Source organism: Dunckerocampus dactyliophorus, chromosome 4 (genome assembly GCF_027744805.1).
Source record: "Dunckerocampus dactyliophorus isolate RoL2022-P2 chromosome 4, RoL_Ddac_1.1, whole genome shotgun sequence".
In the NCBI taxonomy this organism is placed as follows: domain Eukaryota; kingdom Metazoa; phylum Chordata; class Actinopteri; order Syngnathiformes; family Syngnathidae; genus Dunckerocampus; species Dunckerocampus dactyliophorus.
The window spans coordinates 15,732,507-15,753,917 of NC_072822.1; the positions used below are offsets into that span (position 1 = coordinate 15,732,507).

The 21,411-nt window shown below is 39.4% G+C and overlaps 1 protein-coding gene across 10 annotated transcripts in view; it reads left to right on the forward strand.

The window, feature by feature from the left end:
• Positions 1-47: 47 nt before the first annotated feature.
• Positions 48-21,411, forward strand: part of acacb (acetyl-CoA carboxylase beta) — a 28,553-nt gene continuing 7,189 nt past the window's right edge. The window contains exons 1-43 of one of the 10 annotated variants that reach the window (XM_054772310.1): positions 48-98; positions 1,826-2,316; positions 5,237-5,369; positions 6,052-6,190; positions 6,270-6,379; positions 6,482-6,563; positions 6,635-6,733; positions 7,727-7,836; positions 7,930-8,040; positions 8,134-8,343; positions 8,430-8,600; positions 8,996-9,157; positions 9,229-9,392; positions 9,756-9,906; positions 9,985-10,088; positions 10,169-10,250; positions 10,325-10,470; positions 10,529-10,679; positions 10,757-10,891; positions 11,152-11,298; positions 11,734-11,922; positions 12,302-12,402; positions 12,488-12,576; positions 12,669-12,796; positions 12,939-13,052; positions 13,814-13,927; positions 14,009-14,098; positions 15,084-15,202; positions 16,606-16,629; positions 17,369-17,509; positions 17,609-17,708; positions 17,779-17,886; positions 17,972-18,028; positions 18,151-18,192; positions 18,292-18,507; positions 18,627-18,782; positions 18,981-19,184; positions 19,320-19,475; positions 19,577-19,699; positions 20,196-20,465; positions 20,844-20,941; positions 21,020-21,140; positions 21,228-21,338. In XM_054772310.1, the coding sequence (XP_054628285.1) occupies positions 1,841-2,316; positions 5,237-5,369; positions 6,052-6,190; positions 6,270-6,379; positions 6,482-6,563; positions 6,635-6,733; positions 7,727-7,836; positions 7,930-8,040; positions 8,134-8,343; positions 8,430-8,600; positions 8,996-9,157; positions 9,229-9,392; positions 9,756-9,906; positions 9,985-10,088; positions 10,169-10,250; positions 10,325-10,470; positions 10,529-10,679; positions 10,757-10,891; positions 11,152-11,298; positions 11,734-11,922; positions 12,302-12,402; positions 12,488-12,576; positions 12,669-12,796; positions 12,939-13,052; positions 13,814-13,927; positions 14,009-14,098; positions 15,084-15,202; positions 16,606-16,629; positions 17,369-17,509; positions 17,609-17,708; positions 17,779-17,886; positions 17,972-18,028; positions 18,151-18,192; positions 18,292-18,507; positions 18,627-18,782; positions 18,981-19,184; positions 19,320-19,475; positions 19,577-19,699; positions 20,196-20,465; positions 20,844-20,941; positions 21,020-21,140; positions 21,228-21,338 (5,754 nt within the window). In that variant the 5' untranslated portion in view covers positions 48-98; positions 1,826-1,840. Of the gene's footprint in view, positions 99-1,825; positions 2,317-3,939; positions 4,100-5,236; positions 5,370-6,051; positions 6,191-6,269; positions 6,380-6,481; positions 6,564-6,634; positions 6,734-7,726; positions 7,837-7,929; positions 8,041-8,133; positions 8,344-8,429; positions 8,601-8,995; positions 9,158-9,228; positions 9,393-9,755; positions 9,907-9,984; positions 10,089-10,168; positions 10,251-10,324; positions 10,471-10,528; positions 10,680-10,756; positions 10,892-11,151; positions 11,299-11,733; positions 11,965-12,301; positions 12,403-12,487; positions 12,577-12,668; positions 12,797-12,938; positions 13,053-13,813; positions 13,928-14,008; positions 14,099-15,083; positions 15,203-16,605; positions 16,630-17,368; positions 17,510-17,608; positions 17,709-17,778; positions 17,887-17,971; positions 18,029-18,150; positions 18,193-18,291; positions 18,508-18,626; positions 18,783-18,980; positions 19,185-19,319; positions 19,476-19,576; positions 19,711-20,195; positions 20,466-20,843; positions 20,942-21,019; positions 21,141-21,227; positions 21,339-21,411 lie in introns of those variants that run through there. The other 9 variants (XM_054772311.1, XM_054772312.1, XM_054772313.1 and 6 more) reach the window with 9 other exon arrangements.

Genomic DNA, 21,411 nt, shown 5'->3' on the forward strand with positions numbered 1-21,411 from the left:
TTTCTCTTTTATGGGAGGAGCGTCAACCCCAGACACATGTTTACTATCTGGGGGGAGGGGTGCACTGTGTGGAGTGACTGACAAGGACTTGGCTGCTGGTAGGTGCATTTGACACCTGTAACACTACTTTATTGTTATGAAAAGTAACTCAAAGCGAATGATATTAGGGGGCGTTTGAAACAATATAACGCAAGTAACTGTTTTATGAGTTAACATTGTCATCGGGTTTGTTAAGTAAAGAGTTGTTGACTGCTAGCTAGCCTGCTAGCTTATGACAACTAATGGTGGAGTTGTTCATGATCTTTAACCCTGACTATAATCCACTTTTTTAGACAACCCCCCCGATAAAAAATATTAAAAACGAAACACGCTATTATGCCAATTTTTTCTATTACCTAAAGAAATAATACGTTTCTGTCAACTTGGACTTTTCTCAATCTATGGTGTCAGTACAGATCGATGCTATGTATGGGCAGTTAATAAGCTATCTTAGTTAACTTATTTTAACTTTATTTACTTGTAGGTGACAAACGATAAATGATGGCATAAACATGCTAAATGATGTACAGTGAGTAAAGTGAAGGCTCGGTCTTATTCCAAAGCCACGTTTAAAGCATTAATTTACAGTTTTTTTTAATTATTAATCATACGTTTATATCGTGTATATTCAATATACTTTAGTGTTGTTTTGTTGGCTTTCTTTGTCTGCCTTCTTCGTACCTACAGTGCTGACCTTTCCTCCATTTGAAGTAGCCACACTTGGCTCTGATGTCAGCTGTTGCAGACAGGCTGTTTATGAGACACTGCCTGGTTGTGTGTAACCATACATTCTTGATTTACCACTCATATGGCTCATACTCGGACCATATGCTTGTGTGCCTTCAGAAGACTGCTTATGATCTAATTTGAATTGGTAGTTATTGAATTTTCAACACTTCATGGAGGATATATTCCACTTTATACCAATGTGGGGTCATTTGAATCTATTGTGCTGCTTTGCATTTTAAAGTTGAGTCTGATCCAAATATATTGTAAGTCCAACCCAGCATGGCCCTGTGCTGAGAGGACAAATGACCTCTGACCACCTTCAGAGTAATGTCCCCCAGATTAGAATGGTATATGTAGCATTCAGTCTCCAACCCTGCAATGCCACTCAGTGTGCAAATGACAGTTTATTTTACTTTGGACAAAAGGCAAGGCCAAACAATGCAGTTACATTTATTTTTATTATATATGTAGTATTTTTAAAAAATTATATCTGAATATGTGGTATGTAAATAATCTAATAAAATTCAATGCAAGAGTTAAAAAACAATTTGTATTTGCTCCTTGGAGTAGAACTGTTGTGCATCATATGTTCCTAATGTTTTATTTTCTCTCTTTAGCTCAATGACATGACAGGATTAGCTGTAACGTTTGGGAAAATTGGGCTAGTGAATAGAATATGTGCACAGTCGGTGCACTGTCCACAACATTGGGTACACATGTACTCTGAGTTTGCCTTTACAAAATTATGCATCATGCTTGGAGTTGTTCTTTGCAGGTCAGCCACAACAAGAAAAATAAATATAGTGGTAAATTAGTGACTGTGACAGGGCCAATCAATTTTGTTATAGCTTGTGTACTGGATCTCATAAATATGGGTGTACCTGATGTTGTGGCCTGTAAAGTGCATGTGTTAATATTTTTGCCATTTGGATATTGTGCTGTTGCTTCTGTATTAATTTAATTGCAAATACATGTAAAAATTATATTTAGCTTTACGAATGTTTAGATGGACTTGTGAAATGTATTTACTCTTTTTTCTTTTCTCTTTTTCCCTCAGTGTGAAGGAGGATGTATGTGCACATTTGCAGTTTTAGGATTAATCCTATGGATTTTTTTTCTCCTTCGGAGGATTAGCAACACATTAGCAATGCCCGAGAAAGGAGACGAATCTTCATCAGGCAGCAGTCCCTCTGAACTACAGGAGGATGTGCCTGTTGCACACTCCCCTCATCCAGGCCAACAGTGTGTGTCGGCACACCAGGAGAATAACACTCTCCAAGCTCCCAGTTCCTCAGTGGGTCCTCTTGTGAAAGAGTGCAGCATCACCCCAAAAACTTCAACAACCAATGTGCCAATGCTCAGATCCAGGTCTGAAGTGAGGGAACGTCTCAAGTTTATTCTGGGAGCATCAGAGGATAATTCTTCAGACGATGAGCCGTTGGCAGCTAAACCACCGAGTGGTGCGTCTCAGCCATTGACCTTCACCGCCAAATCTCCTCATCATCAGGCGTCGTGTGAAGGAGCACAGTCCAGTTCCTTAGGCATGAAGTAAGATAGTATTATTTAATGTGGCATAGAGTGTATTGAGTCATCCACGTGAGTCGACTTCCACATGGAAGGGTCTCTGTAACTGTTGTTAGTCTTGGTTAGTGCATATGTGTCCTCATTTTTGGGATGATTTTTGTGGTCCTACTTGCCCTGGTTTCACAAACTGCCCCTTATCACCTGACTGCAACAAGCTGACCTGTGATATTGTTGTGCACTACACACCCCCTCGCTCTATTATTGGAACCAGAGCGCCTTTGGAAGTTGTGCTGTGGCTACATGTTAAAGCACAGCCAATCACAGGGCAAAAAAACACCTACAAATGCTCTTTGTAATGTATACAGTGAGGAGCAATAGGAGGGTAGTACAGTGTACTGCTTGTGTTCTTTTTGTCTTGCTTCTATATGAGTGTTAGCAAGAATTTTTACAGAGTGGAGTAAGGTAGGATGTTTCCTTTCAAAACATTTGTACATTAGATACTTGAAGAGTACCTGTATAATGCATTCATTTACAAATACTGTATAGTGAAACCTCTAAATTTGAATGCCCCTGAGGTGGTACACGACTTGAGAATTGCAAGGGCCGCCACACAAAGCATGTTGAGAGCTCAGTTCAGCATGTAACAAAGTATTCATTCTGTGGGTGATTTTGTACCGTGCTTGAAAGAGAAGGACCAGCCTCTACAATGTTTGTTGACAGAAAAAAATATATACATTCCAAATAATGTTAAGCAGACTCTCACTCAAATCAGTAAGAATACAGCATCACTTGTTACCAAGGTTAAGGTGCAGTGTTTTATGTGTATGCGTACACTTGACATTTAGAAATGTTAAAAAGCGCAATCCAATACAAATCACATTCTCATAATTACAGTTTTTAAATGTTTTAATATTAACAGTGGTTCACTTATTTTTACACTTTAGTAACAGGTTTTACTTAGATGCCTGTACAGTTAAGAGACGCTTTCTGATGGCTGTAGGCTGTGAAACAGATTATTTCTGTGCTGGGAAAATGGTCTAGAAATTCAAACAAAGTTTGACAGGCTTTCTGGAATGGTTTGAGTTGTACCCTGGAGGTTCCTTTTGCATAATGAAATGAGACCAAAACGTTGCATTTCTTACGTAACAACAAGCCCTTGTACGTCCAAGAATGAGTGTTTTTCATGGACCAAAAGTAGTTGTCTTCATAGAATGCAGTTGAACGAACACTTTGTTTTCTTCTACTTTTGGCTTTGCTGTTTTAAAGTCATAATAAGCAGCTTGTGATCGGTCCTATGCTTACTTGTGGGAGGGGAGAAGCAAAAGGCACAGTCTGACAGGAAGTGTTATTAATCTCACCATTACAACACACGAGATTGCAAAGGGTGCTGCTGCATTGTGGAGGGAGATGTTTGTCCAAGTGCCACGTGGTACCCGTATCTACAAAGGTCAGTCAATTTTAAGTGTTTGTGTGTCATTTGACACCAGAGCTGAGGTGTGTTTTTTGTTAAGTTTCCTAATTTTATTCATGACAGTGATCCAAATATCTGCAGGCTCTTTTCATCAGCATGAATTGCTCATGTCAGCTGTAGTTAGAGCTGATCTTAATACTTGTTGGTTCTCTCCAGGGGAGGGAAGTACAGGATATAAACACAGTTGTTAAGCTGTGTTGTGGTGTCATCACAGAGCTTCACGACTGAAGTTAGGTGGGTTTTGTCAGGAAATTGTGCTCCTCATCTTCCAACAGCAGATTTTTGTGACACCACATCCTGTGCTCACTACAAGGGAAAACATGAGAAAATGTAATGGTAAGTTCTTGATGATGGAAAAGGCAATACCAAGTACAGTTGCTTACAGTTCAGGAAAGGGCAAGTATTTCAACAACAGTTCAAGACACGAATGGTCCAACTGCTGTGATACTTTGGAATGGACTGTGCTTGAGTTAGCAGCATTGTGCTTAAATGTATTTTCATCAGAGGTATTTTACAGCTAAATAAGCTCATGCTGTATTTTTATTTTTGCCTTTAAGTCAGAATTTTTGGTACAGCCCTTGTATTGGAAGTCATTAGATTGTGTAGGGGTTGTGACCTGTGAGTGCGTACAGTATATTTTCAGGTGCATGAGAGCAATAAATCTTATCTTATCATCACCACTTGGTATTACACAGTTAAAATATGCTTCACACTTTTAGAACAAAATTTAATGTTTTCTGAGAAATACATAGACATTATTTTTTGCTACTCACAACATGTAGTATATATAGTAGAGTCAGAATGCATTCTTAGAACTTTCCTATAAATGCATATTAAGGACGATCCAGTTACTGGACTATATTTTAGAGAACAATTAATCGATGATTAATAGATTATCCAATTAACAACTATTTTAGTATTTGATTAATCATTTTAAAAAATGTAAATATACTCTGATTTCAGCCTGTCAAATGTGAATATTTTTTTATTTCTGTAATCATCCATGAAAGCAGGCCTATTATCTTTGTGTTTTAAGCAAAACAACGTATTCACACACATCAGCTTTGACTTTGGAAAACAGTGACCTTTTTGCCGATCTTTTTGCGGACCATACCTGTTTGTGTTTAGTTCATTGATTTGGACCGTCTAGGGCCTAACTGATTACGCGTTTGATCGAAACAAGATTCTGATGAATCGACTATGAAAATAATTGTTAGTTGCAACCCTAAACTGTTTTATTTAATTTGTGGCAGCTTTCATCCCTCTGGTACTGTTAAGAACACTTGTATGATATTTTGGCTGAAGTGACACTTGACAACAGCAAGTAGCAAGATAAGGCTCTAGATTGGCTGGTTACTGGTACACGGACTGTACTTTGACTTTGACTTTGGCTTTTGATTTTCTCAGCTTGTTGTCTTCTTATTGACAGGTACCGCTTCTCAGCTGTTTACCTGTGTTACCTTTCCTCTCCAGGCCCAGCATGTCTGGTCCACACTTGCTGAAAAAAGGGCATGAACACAGAAAGATGGATCTACAGCGGGACTTCACTGTTGCCTCACCTGCCGAGTTTGTCACTCGCTTTGGTGGCAACCGTGTCATCGAAAAAGTAAGACAAAAGAAAACTTTAGTGTTAGGTTTTCAGCTTATTTTTTATTGGCCTGTTTGGTAGTAATGAAATTAAACAGCAACAATAGGGGGAAAAAAAGAGCAAAAAGGTGTAATACAGTATAACAAGGAAAAGCTGAAATGTGATACTAATTAATGATACGCTTTGTCACCAATTACACAAAGCTGACACAAGGTTTTGTCTTTAAATACATATAAAACATCTTTTTAGCCTTTTTACAAAATATAAACGATCAAAATGGTCCCCGCATCCTTTGACTTTTCTATATGCGTCCCTCGCTAGAAAAACCCCTGGGTCAGTTCATGTGTTTTCCTGTTTGTTGCTTTGTATGCATGCGTGTGTGTGTGTGTGTGTGTGTCTACAGTTTTTGATTAAACATCTTATGTACCCATATAATTATATACTAGCATATGTACAGTATATATTTTCTATATACTGTTGGTTTGTTTGTGTGTATGTGAGTGTGTCTACATTTTTAATTGAATCATGTATTTGTTATAGTTATATAGTATATGTACAGTGTAGAGAGGAGGCCTGCACTTTGTGAGTGTCATTCTAGTTATATATGCGCTGAGACTGTTACCCAGTACGGTGTAATTAAAACATTATTATTTATTTACACATAAAACATTGATGAGTAATATGATGACGCTACCTATAGGTGCTGATTGCCAACAACGGCATTGCTGCAGTCAAATGCATGCGCTCCATTCGTCGTTGGTCCTACGAGATGTTTCGCAATGAGAGGACCATCCGCTTTGTGGTCATGGTCACCCCTGAAGACTTGAAAGCAAATGCAGGTACAACATGACACACCCACTTGAACACTTTAGCAACATGCTGCAAAATGAATTACTGTCTCACTGTATACGTTCCCAGAATACATCAAAATGGCAGACCATTACGTGCCTGTTCCTGGTGGGCCAAACAATAACAATTATGCCAATGTAGAGTTGATAGTGGACATTGCCAAAAGAATCCCAGTGCAGGTAAAACACAGGTGCATCTATGTAATGATTTGGCTGGTGTGTTGGTTGACTTGGTGATAAAAAATGTAATAAAATATATTGTCTATGTGTCACTATTAACAGGCGGTGTGGGCTGGCTGGGGTCACGCCTCAGAAAATCCCAAACTGCCTGAGTTGCTGGATAAAGCAGGCATTTCATTCTTAGGTACAACACATTTTTTGTTTGAACGTATGTGTTAGTGCTTTTTTTTTTTGTAAATGAGGTGTTTATCCTAGGTCCGTCCAGCAAAGCTATGTGGGCTCTTGGGGATAAGGTGGCTTCTTCCATTGTGGCCCAGAGTGCAGACATTCCCACACTACCATGGAGTGGATCAGGTGATGTTTTACCTGTTCTCCTAGTCTCATTTTACACAATGTAACCAACTGCTCCTGAGCTGTAGTGTATGTATATGTGTATACACTATAGCACTCTGTACTTCCTTATTTGGTAAATTTGAAAATACAGTAGAACATCCAAGGTCTTCATCCAAGTTTTTGTTTAAATTTGCTTTGATTTGGTTTGGTTGAATTTTATTTGAACATGCATGAATGTTACAATGGAATACATCTCATGAATCATCATTTCACTGTTCCACATGTCCAAAAGGAGTAGGAAGAAGCAAAGCTTATTTAATCCTATCCCCCATCCATTGCACATATTGTACAGTACACATTATTCTCTTCCTGTATTCCATGTGATAGTTTTCATATAATAATCAGTGTTATCATAAATAATAAAAAATAAAAAAACAAGCATGACAGAACAATCAGTATAATGATCAAGACTCTTCTGCCTTATATTTAGCAAACATCAACTGCTTGTATTGTTTTTTTAATTTGCTCATCTCGGTACATTGTTTGAGTTCCTTGCTCAATCCATTCCATAATTTAATTCCACATACTGAAATGCTGTGGATTTTCAGCGTTGTTCTCGCATGTAAGTGTTTTAAGTTAAATTTTCCTCTAAGATCATATTTCTCCTCTTTTGTAGAGAAATACTGTATGACGTTTTTAGGTAACAAGTTATTGTTAACTTGATGGATTATTTTAGCTGTTTGAAAATTTGTGGAAAAAAGTTCTACAGTTAAAAGCATCATGCTTAGATCATGCATACAAAGTTATAAAACATTAAAACATTTACCTTCATTGTTTTGTGACTTAGTTAAATTAAAAAGTTTGTTTGTCCAGTCCTATATTTTGTAAGTTTTCTTAAAAGTAATGTTAAAATGTTGTCTCTTCCTTTCTTGTGAACCCAGTATCATGTATCGTGACATCCTTACTATATAAGGATAAGTGCTTAACTGTACTCTGCCTGTTGTTATATTCCAGGTTTGAGAGTGGACTGGACAGTTGACAACCAAAGACCTGGCAATGTAATCAGTGTTCCTCAAGAGGTTTACACACAAGGCTGTGTTCTTGATGTAGACGAGGGTTTGGCGGTAGGCTTTTTGAACAACTCATATCTGCTATTTTACCAAAAGACCCTGGTAATTGAATCTATTGTGCTGTATCCTATGTGTCTCTTTTGACAGGGAGCGAAAAGAATTGGTTATCCAGTTGTCATTAAGGCCTCTGAGGGTGGCGGGGGAAAAGGTATCAGGAAAGTAGAAATTGCTGATGACTTTCCAAGCTCCTTTAGGCAGGTTTGTGAATTTCTTTACACTTGTATGTCAATGTAATCCATCCCCACTTGTGCTATGTCTCTCTTATGACAAACATGTACATACATTGTGCAGGTTCAAACAGAAGTACCTGGCTCGCCTATTTTCATCATGCAGCTCGCCCAGCATGCAAGGCATCTCGAGGTTCAGATACTGGCTGATGAATATGGAAATGCCATCTCTCTGTTTGGCCGAGATTGCTCCATCCAAAGAAGGCACCAGAAGATTATAGAGGAAGCTCCTGCAACCATAGCTGCACCTTCAACATTTGAGCAGATGGAACAGGTCAGTTAATTACCGTAATGTATGTCTTCACTCCAACTGTTGTTATCATTTGCTTGATGGCATTTTATTTCCTCCTCCTGACCCAGTATGCTGTAAGACTAGCAAAGATGGTGGGCTATGTCAGTGCTGGGACTGTGGAATATCTTTTCTCCGAGGATGGAAGTTTCCATTTCTTGGAGCTGAACCCTCGTCTACAGGTGGAACACCCCTGTACAGAAATGATTGGTGATGTAAACCTTCCGGCTGCCCAGCTTCAGGTAAAACTCACTTGACTGGCCAAAGAAGAACAGAAGACGGATTCACTATATGGACAAAAGTATCGGGACAACGTTGTATGTACCAGAAGTGAAAATGGATCTTCATTTTCATCTTCCACACTTTTAGGAAGATTTTTGAGTGTGCCTGTGGGGGATTGTGCTAAATTAATCAGGAAGAGAAGTCATATAAGAACAGAAAAGAAAATTTAAAAGCATAGATTTGACTAAAATTCCTATCACAGCTGAATACTGCAAGTGGTGTAGAGCAGGCTCTAATTGATTATTTAATTGACGTGTGTCTCAATACTTCTGAGCTGTAAAGTGTACCGTTCACAGGTTGGAGGTTAAAAAAAAAAAAAAAAAATCATTTTTACAAATTGTGTGATCTCCGACAGATTGCTATGGGCATCCCCCTTCACAGAATTAAAGACATTCGCTTGCTCTATGGAGATACTCCATGGGGTGACACTATTATTAACTTTGAGACTCCAGAATGTCCACCAAGCCCACGAGGCCATGTCATAGCAGCCCGAATCACCAGTGAGAACCCTGACGAGGTAAAGCTCCGTCCCATCAGTGCTAATAACATTCATTTTCTATAATAATAGTAACCTCATGTTGTAAACAGGGCTTCAAACCCAGTTCAGGCACCGTGCAAGAGCTGAACTTTCGCAGCAGTAAAAATGTATGGGGTTACTTCAGTGTTGGAGCAACTGGTGGTCTGCATGAATTTGCCGATTCACAGTTTGGTCACTGTTTCTCCTGGGGCGAGAATCGAGAAGAAGCCATTTCGTAAGTTTCTTTTTGTTTTTGGCTATTAGGAATGCTTAAGCCCCTCAAACACTTACTGAAGTGATAGAGGAAAAAGTCCGTTTTCCACCAAGCAGTACTAGCTTTTGCATTTCATCATTTTATCATAAGTTGTGAAGGGCTCCAAAAATTATTTGTAGGCTGGCGCTACATACACACTGCAGTCTGTTGCTACATAGAGAATACCAAAATATTCTCAAACTAAGTCTGTCTTCCTCTTGTTTTATATTACACATGCCAATAAGAAAGAATAGAAAACACAGAATCTCCTCCACTGGTCTCATTCATTTACTATGTTGTGTTTCTGTCTGAATCCTGAGTGACACTGGTTGCTATGCGCTTCAGGAACATGGTGGTGGCTATGAAGGAGCTGTCAATTAGAGGGGACTTCAGGACCACCGTTGAATACCTCATTAAGCTTCTGGAAACAGAGAGCTTTCGAAACAATGACATTGACACAGGCTGGCTGGATCACCTCATTGCGGAGAAAGTACAGGTAAGAGAGAGTTTGATATAGATATCATAAGGACCAAGGAAATCTTTAGTATCAAGAGGCTACATGACTTACATGCAGGCTGAGAGACCAGACACCATGTTGGGGATTGTCTGTGGGGCTTTGCATGTTGCTGATGCAAGCTTCAGGAAGAGCATGTCTGATTTTCTGCATTCTCTGGAAAGGTCAGTGCAAAATAATTTTTCACAGCCATTTTCACGTCCACGCACTGTCAGTATAATTATTGTGCATTCCATACCCACAGAGGCCAGGTTCTGCCTGCAGCAAGCCTCCTTAATTCTGTCAATGTGGATCTCATCTATGAAGGAGTCAAATTCCGCTTGAAGGTATTGTTTTATTTCCATTTTAAGTTGAGTTACCATTTACAGAATCATTCAGTAACCTGTACGGTTGCATGCAGGTTGCTCGACAGTCCCCAACAACGTATGTTATTATAATGAACGGCTCCGACATTGAAATCGATGTCCACAGGCTGAGTGATGGTGGTCTTCTACTCTCCTACGATGGAAGCAGTCACACCACCTACATGAAGGAAGAGGTGGATAGGTAAGACTATTTTACTCAAAAGAAACACAAATTTTCTCATACTACTTCATTTCTGCAGCTACCGCATCACTGTTGGCAACAAGACCTGTGTGTTTGAGAAAGAAAAGGATCCCACAGTGCTAAGATCTCCCTCTGCTGGTAAACTCCTGCAGTATATTGTTGAAGATGGCGCTCATATTTGCGCTGGAGAGACCTACGCAGAGATTGAGGTGCATTTGATGAGATGCATTTTTAATGTGCACATTACAGTATTTTATGTGGTCTGCTTTTGGTGTTGTGGACTTAGGTGATGAAGATGGTGATGACTCTGACTGTGCAGCAGTCCGGGCACATACATTTTGTCAAGAGGCCTGGTGCAGTTCTTCAGTCCGGCTGTGTGGTGGCACATATGGAGCTGGATGACCCTAGCAGCATACATCGGGCAAGTTTCTTGGCTTAAATGTATATCTTGATTGTCCCACTGTGTAGGAATAGCCAGGTGTTGTTCTTCTATAATACTAGGGTTGCCATGTTTTAGATATGATATTGCAGACATTAAGGGTTGTGTGGAAAAATAATGTGAAACTTTTGGAAAGCAAGCTAATAGGACTTTTGTGTTCTCTTTTGTGCTATTTTTGGTGTTCTACTACAGAAGGTGCTGCAGAAATAATGTCCTAACCCTGTTGTTGTGTAATACTGTAGGTGGAGCTCAATACGGCCACTTTGCCACCACAGCAACCATTGCCCATTGTTGGGGAAAAGCTTCATCAGGTGTTCCACAGTGTCCTTGAAAACCTAGTTAAAGTAATGGATGGGTACTGCCTTGAAGAACCCTACTTTAGCACAAAGGTACATACCAGCAAGTTGACCAGCCACAGAATTTTGACAATAACAATAATTCCCCAAACTGTATTGATTAGAAAAAAATAGACCAGTAGAAAACCGAACTGTAACACGTGTCATGGACACTATCCCATATTTTGATTTTGAATCGGTGTCACTTTTGTGAAATACTCTGAAGTTCACATTGTGTGTCAATGCAGATGTCAGCTCATTTGCATACACATTTCCTTGCAACATTGTGTGTGGGATACACTGTTTACGTCATCCAGCCTGTTTGGTAGAGAGGAGGAAAATAAACATGCATGCACATGTCAATATTCTCAGGCCGGCTAAATTATTGAATTTGTTTTTATTTGTCTTGCGGTTAATTGCTTTATTGATTATCGTGATAGGCTTAGGTCCTATTGACTCTATACCTTGTATGGATTTTCCTCTCTGCAGCTCAAACAGTGGGTAGCAACACTCATGAAAACTCTGAGGGATCCCTCTCTGCCACTGCTGGAGCTGCAGGAAATCATGACGAGTGTAGCGGGCCGTATCCCACCTGGTGTTGAGAGAGATATCCGTAAAGTCATGGCCCAATATGCCAGCAATATCACCTCTGTCCTGTGCCAGTTCCCAAGCCAAAGGGTGGGAATCTCAACTCTTAACTATAATCACTGCTCAGCATAAGTAAGTACTGTTTATTCAGTCAATAAGACATGTCCATTTGTGGTAATTTGTCCTAAAGTTGATGAAGAAAATTTACTCAAATGATAATCATAAGCACTTCATTATGGTTACCTAAAAAAAACATACAAACAACAATACGAAAGCACGTAATTATTATGCAGTACACTACACTCAAAATAATCAACATATATATTTGACAATGTCATTCAAAGCTGACCAACATTGTTTTCTGAAAAAATTGTCAGATTGTACTTACTAATGCTGAGCACTGTAAGTTAATAGTGTAAATTATCTGTTGTAACTGCTAAACGAAAACACTTTTTTTGGGTAAATTCAGATTGCAAATATTCTCGACAGCCATGCAGCAACTTTGCAGAGGAAGGCAGATCGGGAAGTGTTCTTCATTAACACTCAAAGTGTAGTTCAGCTGGTACAGAGGCAAGAGTCTTCATCAAATTGCTCATTAAAGTATTCGCAAAAAAATATTTGTCGTTAATGGTTTGTGTATGACGACATGCTCCAGGTATCGTAGTGGAATACGTGGTTACATGAAGTCGGTGGTTCTGGATCTATTGAAGCGATACCTGCAAGTAGAGATGCAGTTTCAGCAAGGTGACATTAATACGCATAACAAAAAAACTGTTGAATCAAAAAATGTTTATCTTAACTGTACATTATGTGTGATTTATATTTTTTCCCCCAAGCAGCTCATTATGACAAGTGCGTCATCAACCTGAGAGAGCAATACAAGCCTGACATGAGTCCTGTGTTGGAATACATCTTCTCTCATGCCCAGGTCTTCAAGAAGAACATCCTGGTCACAATGCTTATCGTAAGGCCGTCATCATATTTGTAACTGATTCATCACAACTAAAATTTTGACACAAGGAATTTTTTATGTAGGATCAATTGTGTGGAATGGGTCATCACACATGAACTTCCATATAAAATGGAATTTCTTTGACTTTACATAGGATCAATTATGTGGAAGAGATCCGACCCTTGCAGATGAGCTCATGGCCATTCTCAATGAACTCACACAGCTCAGCAAGATGGAGAACTCGAAGGTCGCCTTAAGGGCCAGACAAGTAAGGCTGCATGCAAAGCAGTTTAATATACATACAAATCCCTTATTTTTAAAATCACAAATATTAAAATGTGCTGATTTTGTCCATTTTCAAACCACTAAAATGATGCATAAAGTCATCAATAACCTGCCAACCAAAAATGTCATACAATACTTCTCTACAAGAGAGGAGAAATATGATGTTAGGGAAAAACTAAACTTGAAACACTTACATGTGAGAACAGCGCTAAAAACCCACAGCATTTCAGTACGTGGAATTAAATTATGGAACAAATTGAGCAAGGAACTCAAACAATGCACCAAGATGAGCAAATTCAAAAAACAATACAAGCAGTTGATGTTTGCTAAATACAAGGCAGAAAAGTCTTGAAGTTGTTTTGTTATGCTTGTCCCGATTTATTATTATACTGATTATTATATTAATTGTGAAAAATTCTTAATAATTACATCATCATATTGTTACATGACCTTATCATGTATGTATTAAAAAAAATCGCATATGGAATACAGGAAGTGAATAAAATGTACTGCATAAAATGTAGAACGGATGGGGGGTAGGTTTAAATAAGCTTTGCTCCTTCTTACTCTTTGGAACTGTGAATTGAATTATGTGATATATTCCATTGTAACTTGCATGCATGTTCAAATAAAATGAAACCATAAGCCATAATATCATGGGTCACTTTTAAGTGTGTATGTACTATAGTATTTTTCTTTGCTGACATAAACCCCTCATATATACTATGTAATACTCTGGTGTAGGTGCTGATTGCCTCTCATTTACCATCATATGAACTGAGGCACAATCAGGTGGAGTCCATCTTCCTGTCAGCCATTGACATGTACGGCCATCAGTTTTGCCCTGAAAACCTGAAGGCAAGTATTATGAATACACGTCACGACAGTGTTTAGCAGCTTTGATATCACAACATTTATATTATCTTTTATTTCTACTAGAAACTCATCCTGTCTGAGACCTCCATTTTTGATGTATTACCGAATTTTTTCTATCACTCCAATCAAGTTGTCTGCATGGCTGCTCTGGAGGTATGCATATTGTACTTACACCCTGTCTGAGGTTTGAACAGATGCCGTCTCGGAACATTTAGCATGCATTACAGTTCAGTCCCATATGTTCAGACAGTGAGCACTTGTATCAGTGTTTATATTTTTAATATAAACAGTCTGAACCCATATACAGTAACCTGTCATGGGAAAAATGTTAACTCCTTAACGACATAGGAGAGACAATTCCATTTAATTAAAAAAACTTGCTTCCAAGGAAACAAATCAAATACAACATGCAAGGTGGCTGGTCAGTGAGATGTTTAAGCATTCAGGACTATGACATTGATTTATAAAGGACTACAGGAGAACAAGAACATTGGGTTTCTCCAAACTTCCTGTTCCAGACAGCCACACACACACTCCCTCTCTTGCTCTGTCTCAGTCTCTCTGTCTCTCATACTTGCGCTCGCACTCGCACACACTGATACCCACACACTCTGGCCCCTCTTTCTCCCTTTAGCTAGGAAAGTACAGGAAGACCTCTCAGTGAAACTCTTTGCCCTGGAGCCTTATCAAATGCAAGTGGTAGAGGGTGTCATAATTTTCCCTGAGCTTGTTTCCTTTGGCTTGTCCCTATGTTCCTCCTCACTTACTCCAGCACTTGCAGAGCTGCTTTAAAAGATTTTTATGGGCTAAGTTGAGTCACATACGAGTAGTTACAATGCATGCGATTGGTCTCTGTGTTTCCTTTTCCTGTGAGCACAACAATAATAACCAGAAAAGCTGAAAGGTGCAGGTTAAAATTAATAAAAGTGGGTAAATAAGTTGTGCCGATTAAATTACAAGCCTTTGTCATAATAATGTAACAATGGGTCTTAGTCCTTATGGAAAGACCCCTGCATCTGGACCACACCCGACTGACCCACACACCCGATCCCACACGAGTGAGGATCTCAGCCTTATAAGGTGTTCTAATATTGATTGGTGATTTAGTAATAAAAATAATTTGTCTTTTTTTTTTTAGGTATACGTGCGTAGAGCTTACATCGCCTATGAGCTCAACAGCATACAGCATCACCAGTTGCAGGATGGAACATGTGCTGTAGATTTTCAGTTTATGCTGCCATCATCTCATCCCAACCGGTAACATTTTGCTAAAACTGCTAACATTATTTTGGTGATGAATGACACCCTGATCGAAGATCCAAAATGTATGTATCACCCTGCTGTTTGTGTAGTAGTGGGTGGGGTGGATAGCATAGGGCAGGGGTCGGCAACCCACGGCTCTTCAGCTTCCTTGTTGCGGCTCCCTTTGCCAAGCGCAGTGATATTTTTTAAACACCAAAGTAGGGGACGTGCATTTTCAAAAAGAATGTGAAATAGCCAACTCAGCGTAAGTCCGTGAATGCATCTAGCCTGCGTTCTGATTGCTGATTGGATGAGCAATGGAGGGCAAGGTAGGCTAGTGTATGCAGTGAATCTCACTGCACGGGAGAGAAAAAAAGGTGAGGCAGTTTTGAGTTGAGTCTGAAGCAAGTTACTGTGCAGTAAAATAAAACTATGTAATTAACAAGAGTGTAGCAATATGTTTCTAATAAGAATCGCGCAGTACTCACTGCTTGTACAATATGTGCTTTCACGTTTACGTCTCCAAATACCAGAAAAACATCCCAACGACGTCTAGAAAAGTTTGTCGCGAGTCGCTTTTGAGAAATAAGTCACCAAGAGGGTTTGGAAAGTTGTCAGATTTAGGGAGAAAATCGCTTGCAAAGTTGGCAACACTGAGATCGGAAGCCATTCACAGATGGAGACTACATAAAAGAATAAATATCAACGCATCTATTCTCAGAATTAAAAAAAAAAACCAGGAAATTATTCAGAAAATGAAAGAATGCCTTTCTCTGCAAAGACAGTCAAGGACAGGACCAATAGAATGGTCATTGATGACAATTCAGTGCAGGCGTAAACGGTATTGCGCAAACAGCACTGATATGCAGATATGTGAACTCTGATGGACTTTTTAATGTTCAATTTGGCTACATTTTGTTTTAATTTTACACAGAGTTAAGTGTTTAAATTATTTCAGAGTAGGCTTAGACATGCACTTCTGTTTGTTTAATTTTGTTGTTGTAACAGGTAACATTTAAAAAAGATTCCAGTTTGTACAAGTTTGTAAGCTGTGTAATGTTTTGCGGCTCCAGACCATTTTTTTTTTTTTACTGGAAGAGTAGGCAAAATGACTCTTTTGATGGAAAAGGTTGCCGACCCCTGGCATAGAGGGACCTCCTCTGAAGCAGTCAAATAATTCCACTTCCTGCCTGGTATTAAAACTCTGTAAGCAGCACCCAGCTATCTTTCGGTGACATCAATGTAAATAACATTTTCTGTAATGTTTTTATGACTAACCTTGTTGTTGTTGTTTTTTTTTTAATAGAATAGTTTTACCCGCTGAACTGGAATTTGCAGTATTAGTCATAATGCCTAGACTTAGAGGAGGATGTTGATCCTCCACTGCTAATATTCACCTGTCAATCATCTTATTTCAGAGGGAGCAGCCCTACTCTGAACAGGTAGAGTAAAGCTTCTCCTAGCCAGCTACACCTGATGGTGTGTATGTCTCACAGCAAAGCATGCCAGTTGCACTGTGTTGCCTTTCTCCCGTTCCTGTGAAACCAGAAACATTTGCTCTCGAGGACTGTCGTAACAGGTCCTTTCTAATTCACCTTTTTAACTGAGCTTCTCCATGAGCAACGCTTCTCTCAACTTGTACATCAGTCGAGCTTTTTGAGAGGTTCAGCCTTCATCTCAATCGTGTTTGTTCATGTTCCTCTTAAAAATCTCAAGCCTGAAATGTTATTGTCGCCAGATTTTGATGTTCAATTTTGATCTTCATAACAAATCATAAACTCTAAATTGTCCGGAGGTGCGAATGTGTGTGTGAATGGTTGTTAGTCTATATGTGCCCTGCGATTGGCTGGCAACCAGTCCGGGGTTGTACCCCACCTCTCGCCTGAAGACAGCTGGGATAGGCTCAGCATACCCGTGACCCTAGTGAGGACAAGCGGTATAGAAAATGGATGGATGGGTAACAAATTATAATCCTTTCAATGGAAAAATAAAATGGAAATACACAGTTTCACAAATTATTAGTTATTTGTATTTAATATGAAAAATATACAACCATTGTTGCAATTGTCTTATTGTCTTTTTGTGTCTTTTTTTTTTTTTTGTCTGCCAAAATGCACACATCTGTCTCACCAGCGAGTATTCAGTGTTATCTGCTCCTCACTGCTCATGTTTATTTATTAGGGTTCCTGTCCCAGTAAATGCTTCGGGCCAGTTGAAAATGAGACGCCAGAGCAGTGAGCTCTTCCTGGACGGAGCTCTGTCTCCACCTTGTCAACGCATGGGCGCCATGGTAGCGTTCCAGTGTTTTGATGACTTCACAAGGTCTCTTTCTGATTTTATTTACTTTCGTTGTTCTTATGAACTAATGCAAAGTAGGTTGTAGGTCAAAAGTAATAATGCGTTGTTACCGTACATATGTAGGAACTTTGATGAAGTCCTGTGCAGCTTTGCAGAGCCTCTCCTGGAGAATGTGTCGTTTTTAGAGTCCTGCTCCAGTTTTTATGAAGACGAGAACTTCAAGGTAAGTTCTTTTGTTGCCATTTAGATATTTGTTTGGAGATACAATTTCTTCTTCCTCAACTCTCCAACAGAACACCAGGGAAAATCCAATCCACATCATTAATGTATCAATAAAAACAGCAGATACTGAGGATGATGACGTATTAGTCGCCGCCTTAACTTCCTTTGCTCAGTCAAAGGTCAGCATACGTTTCAAGCATAGCGTATCAAGTTTACATGTACATGTATACAGAATTACTGAATTATATTTATTTGTATTTTTAGAGAATATCCCTTTTCGAGTATGGAATCAGAAGAATTACATTTTTGGTTGCACAGAAGGTAAGTTAGCCTTTTTGTTGTGGTTGATTCAGCTTTAAACGATGATGATAGAAAATTGTTATTAAATTGTATTTAAAATTGAATGGTAATAATTGCTGTCTGATGCCTCTTCTTTTCAATAGAGGGAATTTCCCAAGTTCTTCACTTTCAGAGCACGAGATGGGGTATCTTTTTATTTTTTTCTTTCATGCATGAATTTAAGACCAGACATTTTGCTGCTGTTTAAGCAGTTGATAAACTCGTTATCTGTTTCTTATGCACAGTTCCAGGAAGATCGTATCTACCGTAATCTGGAGCCAGCTTTAGCATTTCAGCTCGAACTCAACCGCATGAGGAACTTTGACATGACGGCTGTTCCTTGTGCTAACCACAAAATGCACCTCTACCTTGGAGCTGCTCGTGTTCAGGAAGGTGCTGAAGTTACAGATTATAGATTCTTCATTCGAGCTATAATCCGCCATTCTGATCTGATTACAAAGGTACAATTTACTGTTGTTATTATTGTGTACTGGTTTTAGATTTATTTTCCCCAAAGGGTTATTTGTGACCATGCTTTCACTGGGCCTTTAGATTTAAAGTGCTGTTCTTATGCAACCAGGAAGCGTCATTTGAGTATCTTCAAAATGAGGGAGAACGTCTTCTGCTAGAGGCCATGGATGAGTTGGAGGTAGCCTTCAGTAACACCACTGTGCGCACAGACTGCAACCACATCTTCCTCAACTTTGTCCCAACGGTCATTATGGACCCATCTAAAGTGAGTAGAGTGTGCTTGCACATCTCTGATGCCATAATGCTGTTACACATAGATTGTTGCACACATATTTTAGAATGCAGAATCTTGCTTCTACCAGCAGACACATTTTAAGTTTTTTGCTATTTACAGTATTTCTGTATTTGCTTACTGAACATTTGTAAGATTTTCTCTTAAATATTGTCTGCTTATGGCTCTCAGATTGAGGAGTCTGTCCGCTCCATGGTGATGCGCTACGGAAGCCGTCTTTGGAAGCTGCGAGTCCTGCAAGCCGAGCTTAAAATCAACATTCGACTGACACCTACAGGGAATGCCATTCCTATTCGTCTTTTTCTGACTAATGAGTCTGGCTACTACTTGGATATCAGTCTGTATAAGGAAGTTACTGACCCAAGTTCTGGACAGGTTAGAACAGTATAATTTAGTGGTTTTACTCGCAACTGCTGTCGATATACTTTAATGGGTACCGTAATATGAATTACCTAAATGTTAATTTCCTTTATTTCCATAAATTTACAGTGTAAGTAATTTTTCTTCTAGATTATGTTCCAGTCATATGGAGACAAACAGGGTCCAATGCAGGGCATGTTGATCAACACGCCATATGTTACCAAAGATCTGTTGCAGGCCAAGCGTTTCCAGGCTCAAACCCTGGGCACAACATATGTCTATGACTTCCCAGAGATGTTCCGACAGGTCCTGCCAAAACCCTCCATTACTCTTACTTGATACTGTATTTCTTTAAATCTTTCCTCAAAAGTAAAGTGTCTCTCTTACACTGATATTTTTTCTGTTAGGCCCTGTTTAAGCAGTGGGGTCCAGGGGACATATATCCTAAAGATGTTCTGATGTGCACTGAGTTGGTTCTGGACCCACAAGGTAGACTGGTGCAGTTGAACCGCCTGCCCGGAGACAATGATGTAAGATATATGTAAGATTTTATTTTAGTATATGTATGTTTGAGTCTACTGGTTTCCTCCCACATTCCAAAAACATGCATGTTAGGTTAATTGTCCACAGATGTGAATGTGAGTGTGAATGGTCAATATGTGCCCTGCGATTGGCCGGCGACCAGTTCAGGGTGTACCCTGCCTCTCGCCTGAAGTCCGCTGGGATAGGCTCCAGCATACCTTTGCGACCCTAGTGAGGATAAGCGACATAGAAAATGGATGGATGGATTTTGAGTGTATATATACTGTGTATATATATATATATATATATATATATATATAATATTTTTGTGCAGAACATAAACATTTTATCTAATGACATGTTTGCATGGTCTCAATGGTACTTGAAATTTTGTTTTGCAGGTATGGTAAAACTAATGCCGTCATGGTTGTGTACAAGCAGATCCACACTGTAGTTACTTGTCAGAGTGATTACTGTATAATTACATATACCTCTCGTCATCAGGTGGGCATAGTTGCTTTCAGAATGAAGATGAAGACTCAGGAATACCCAGAAGGTCGAGATATCATTGTCATTTGTAATGACATCACCCACATGATTGGGTCATTTGGACCTCAAGAAGATGAGCTGTTTCTCAGGGCCTCTGAGTTGGCTCGAGCTGAGGGCATCCCTCGCATTTACATCGCTGCAAACAGTGGGGCGCGCATTGGCCTCGCTGAGGAGATCAGACACATGTTCCAGGTGGCCTGGATTGACCCATCTGACCCTTACAAGGTGAGGGGGCCTGCTAGCATTGAGTTGTCTTTTGTGGATACCAGTTGAGGATCTAACAGTCTTTGGAGGCCTCAGTCTTTTCTTGGTCTCAGTCAGTTAAGGCTGTTTTTTGCTGCATCAGATATTCTTTCTAAAGCATAAGTGCAGACTGCTATGTTGCTAGACATTCAGTCATAGGTCAGTACAACTGTATATCTACGGACTGTGTATAGCTAAACAGAATGTGGCATTTTGACCACAAATGGGAATGTTGCTGAAATACCTCACTCAGCACACCCAAACTCTATATTTCTCTTGTGGATATGAGAACTTCCTCCAGAAAGTCTTTCCAATTTTAAATACATATTTAAAAAAAAATCTATTTATATGTGTCTTTAGGGGTTTAAATATCTTTACCTGACACCACATGACTACACCCGTATAAGCGCTACGAACTCTGTTCACTGTCACCACGTGGAAGAAGGTGGAGAGTCCAGGTATAACAAACCATCAACGTATCTTTGTAATGAAAGTTTGTCAATCTCATTGTCACAATGACTCATTTTTTCATTCAGGTACATCATCACTGACATCATTGGGAAGGATGAAGGTCTTGGAGTCGAGAATTTGCGAGGATCAGGCACCATTGCTGGAGAATCATCTCAGGCGTATGAAGAGATTATTACAATCAGTATGGTAAGGTTGCATGACACACACCTCGAACTAAAATAAGCCGGTAGTATTTTTTTTTTACTCTGGTATTTTACATTTGGACTGTTACAGGTGACATGCCGTGCTATTGGAATAGGGGCTTATCTGGTGCGTTTGGGCCAGAGGGTGATCCAGGTGGAGAACTCTCACATTATCCTAACAGGAGCCAGTGCGCTGAACAAGGTTTGTTTGGGCAACAGCATGTTTAAGTATTGGTAAAAGAAAAAGTCTTACTTTATGTGTTTCCTGGTCCATG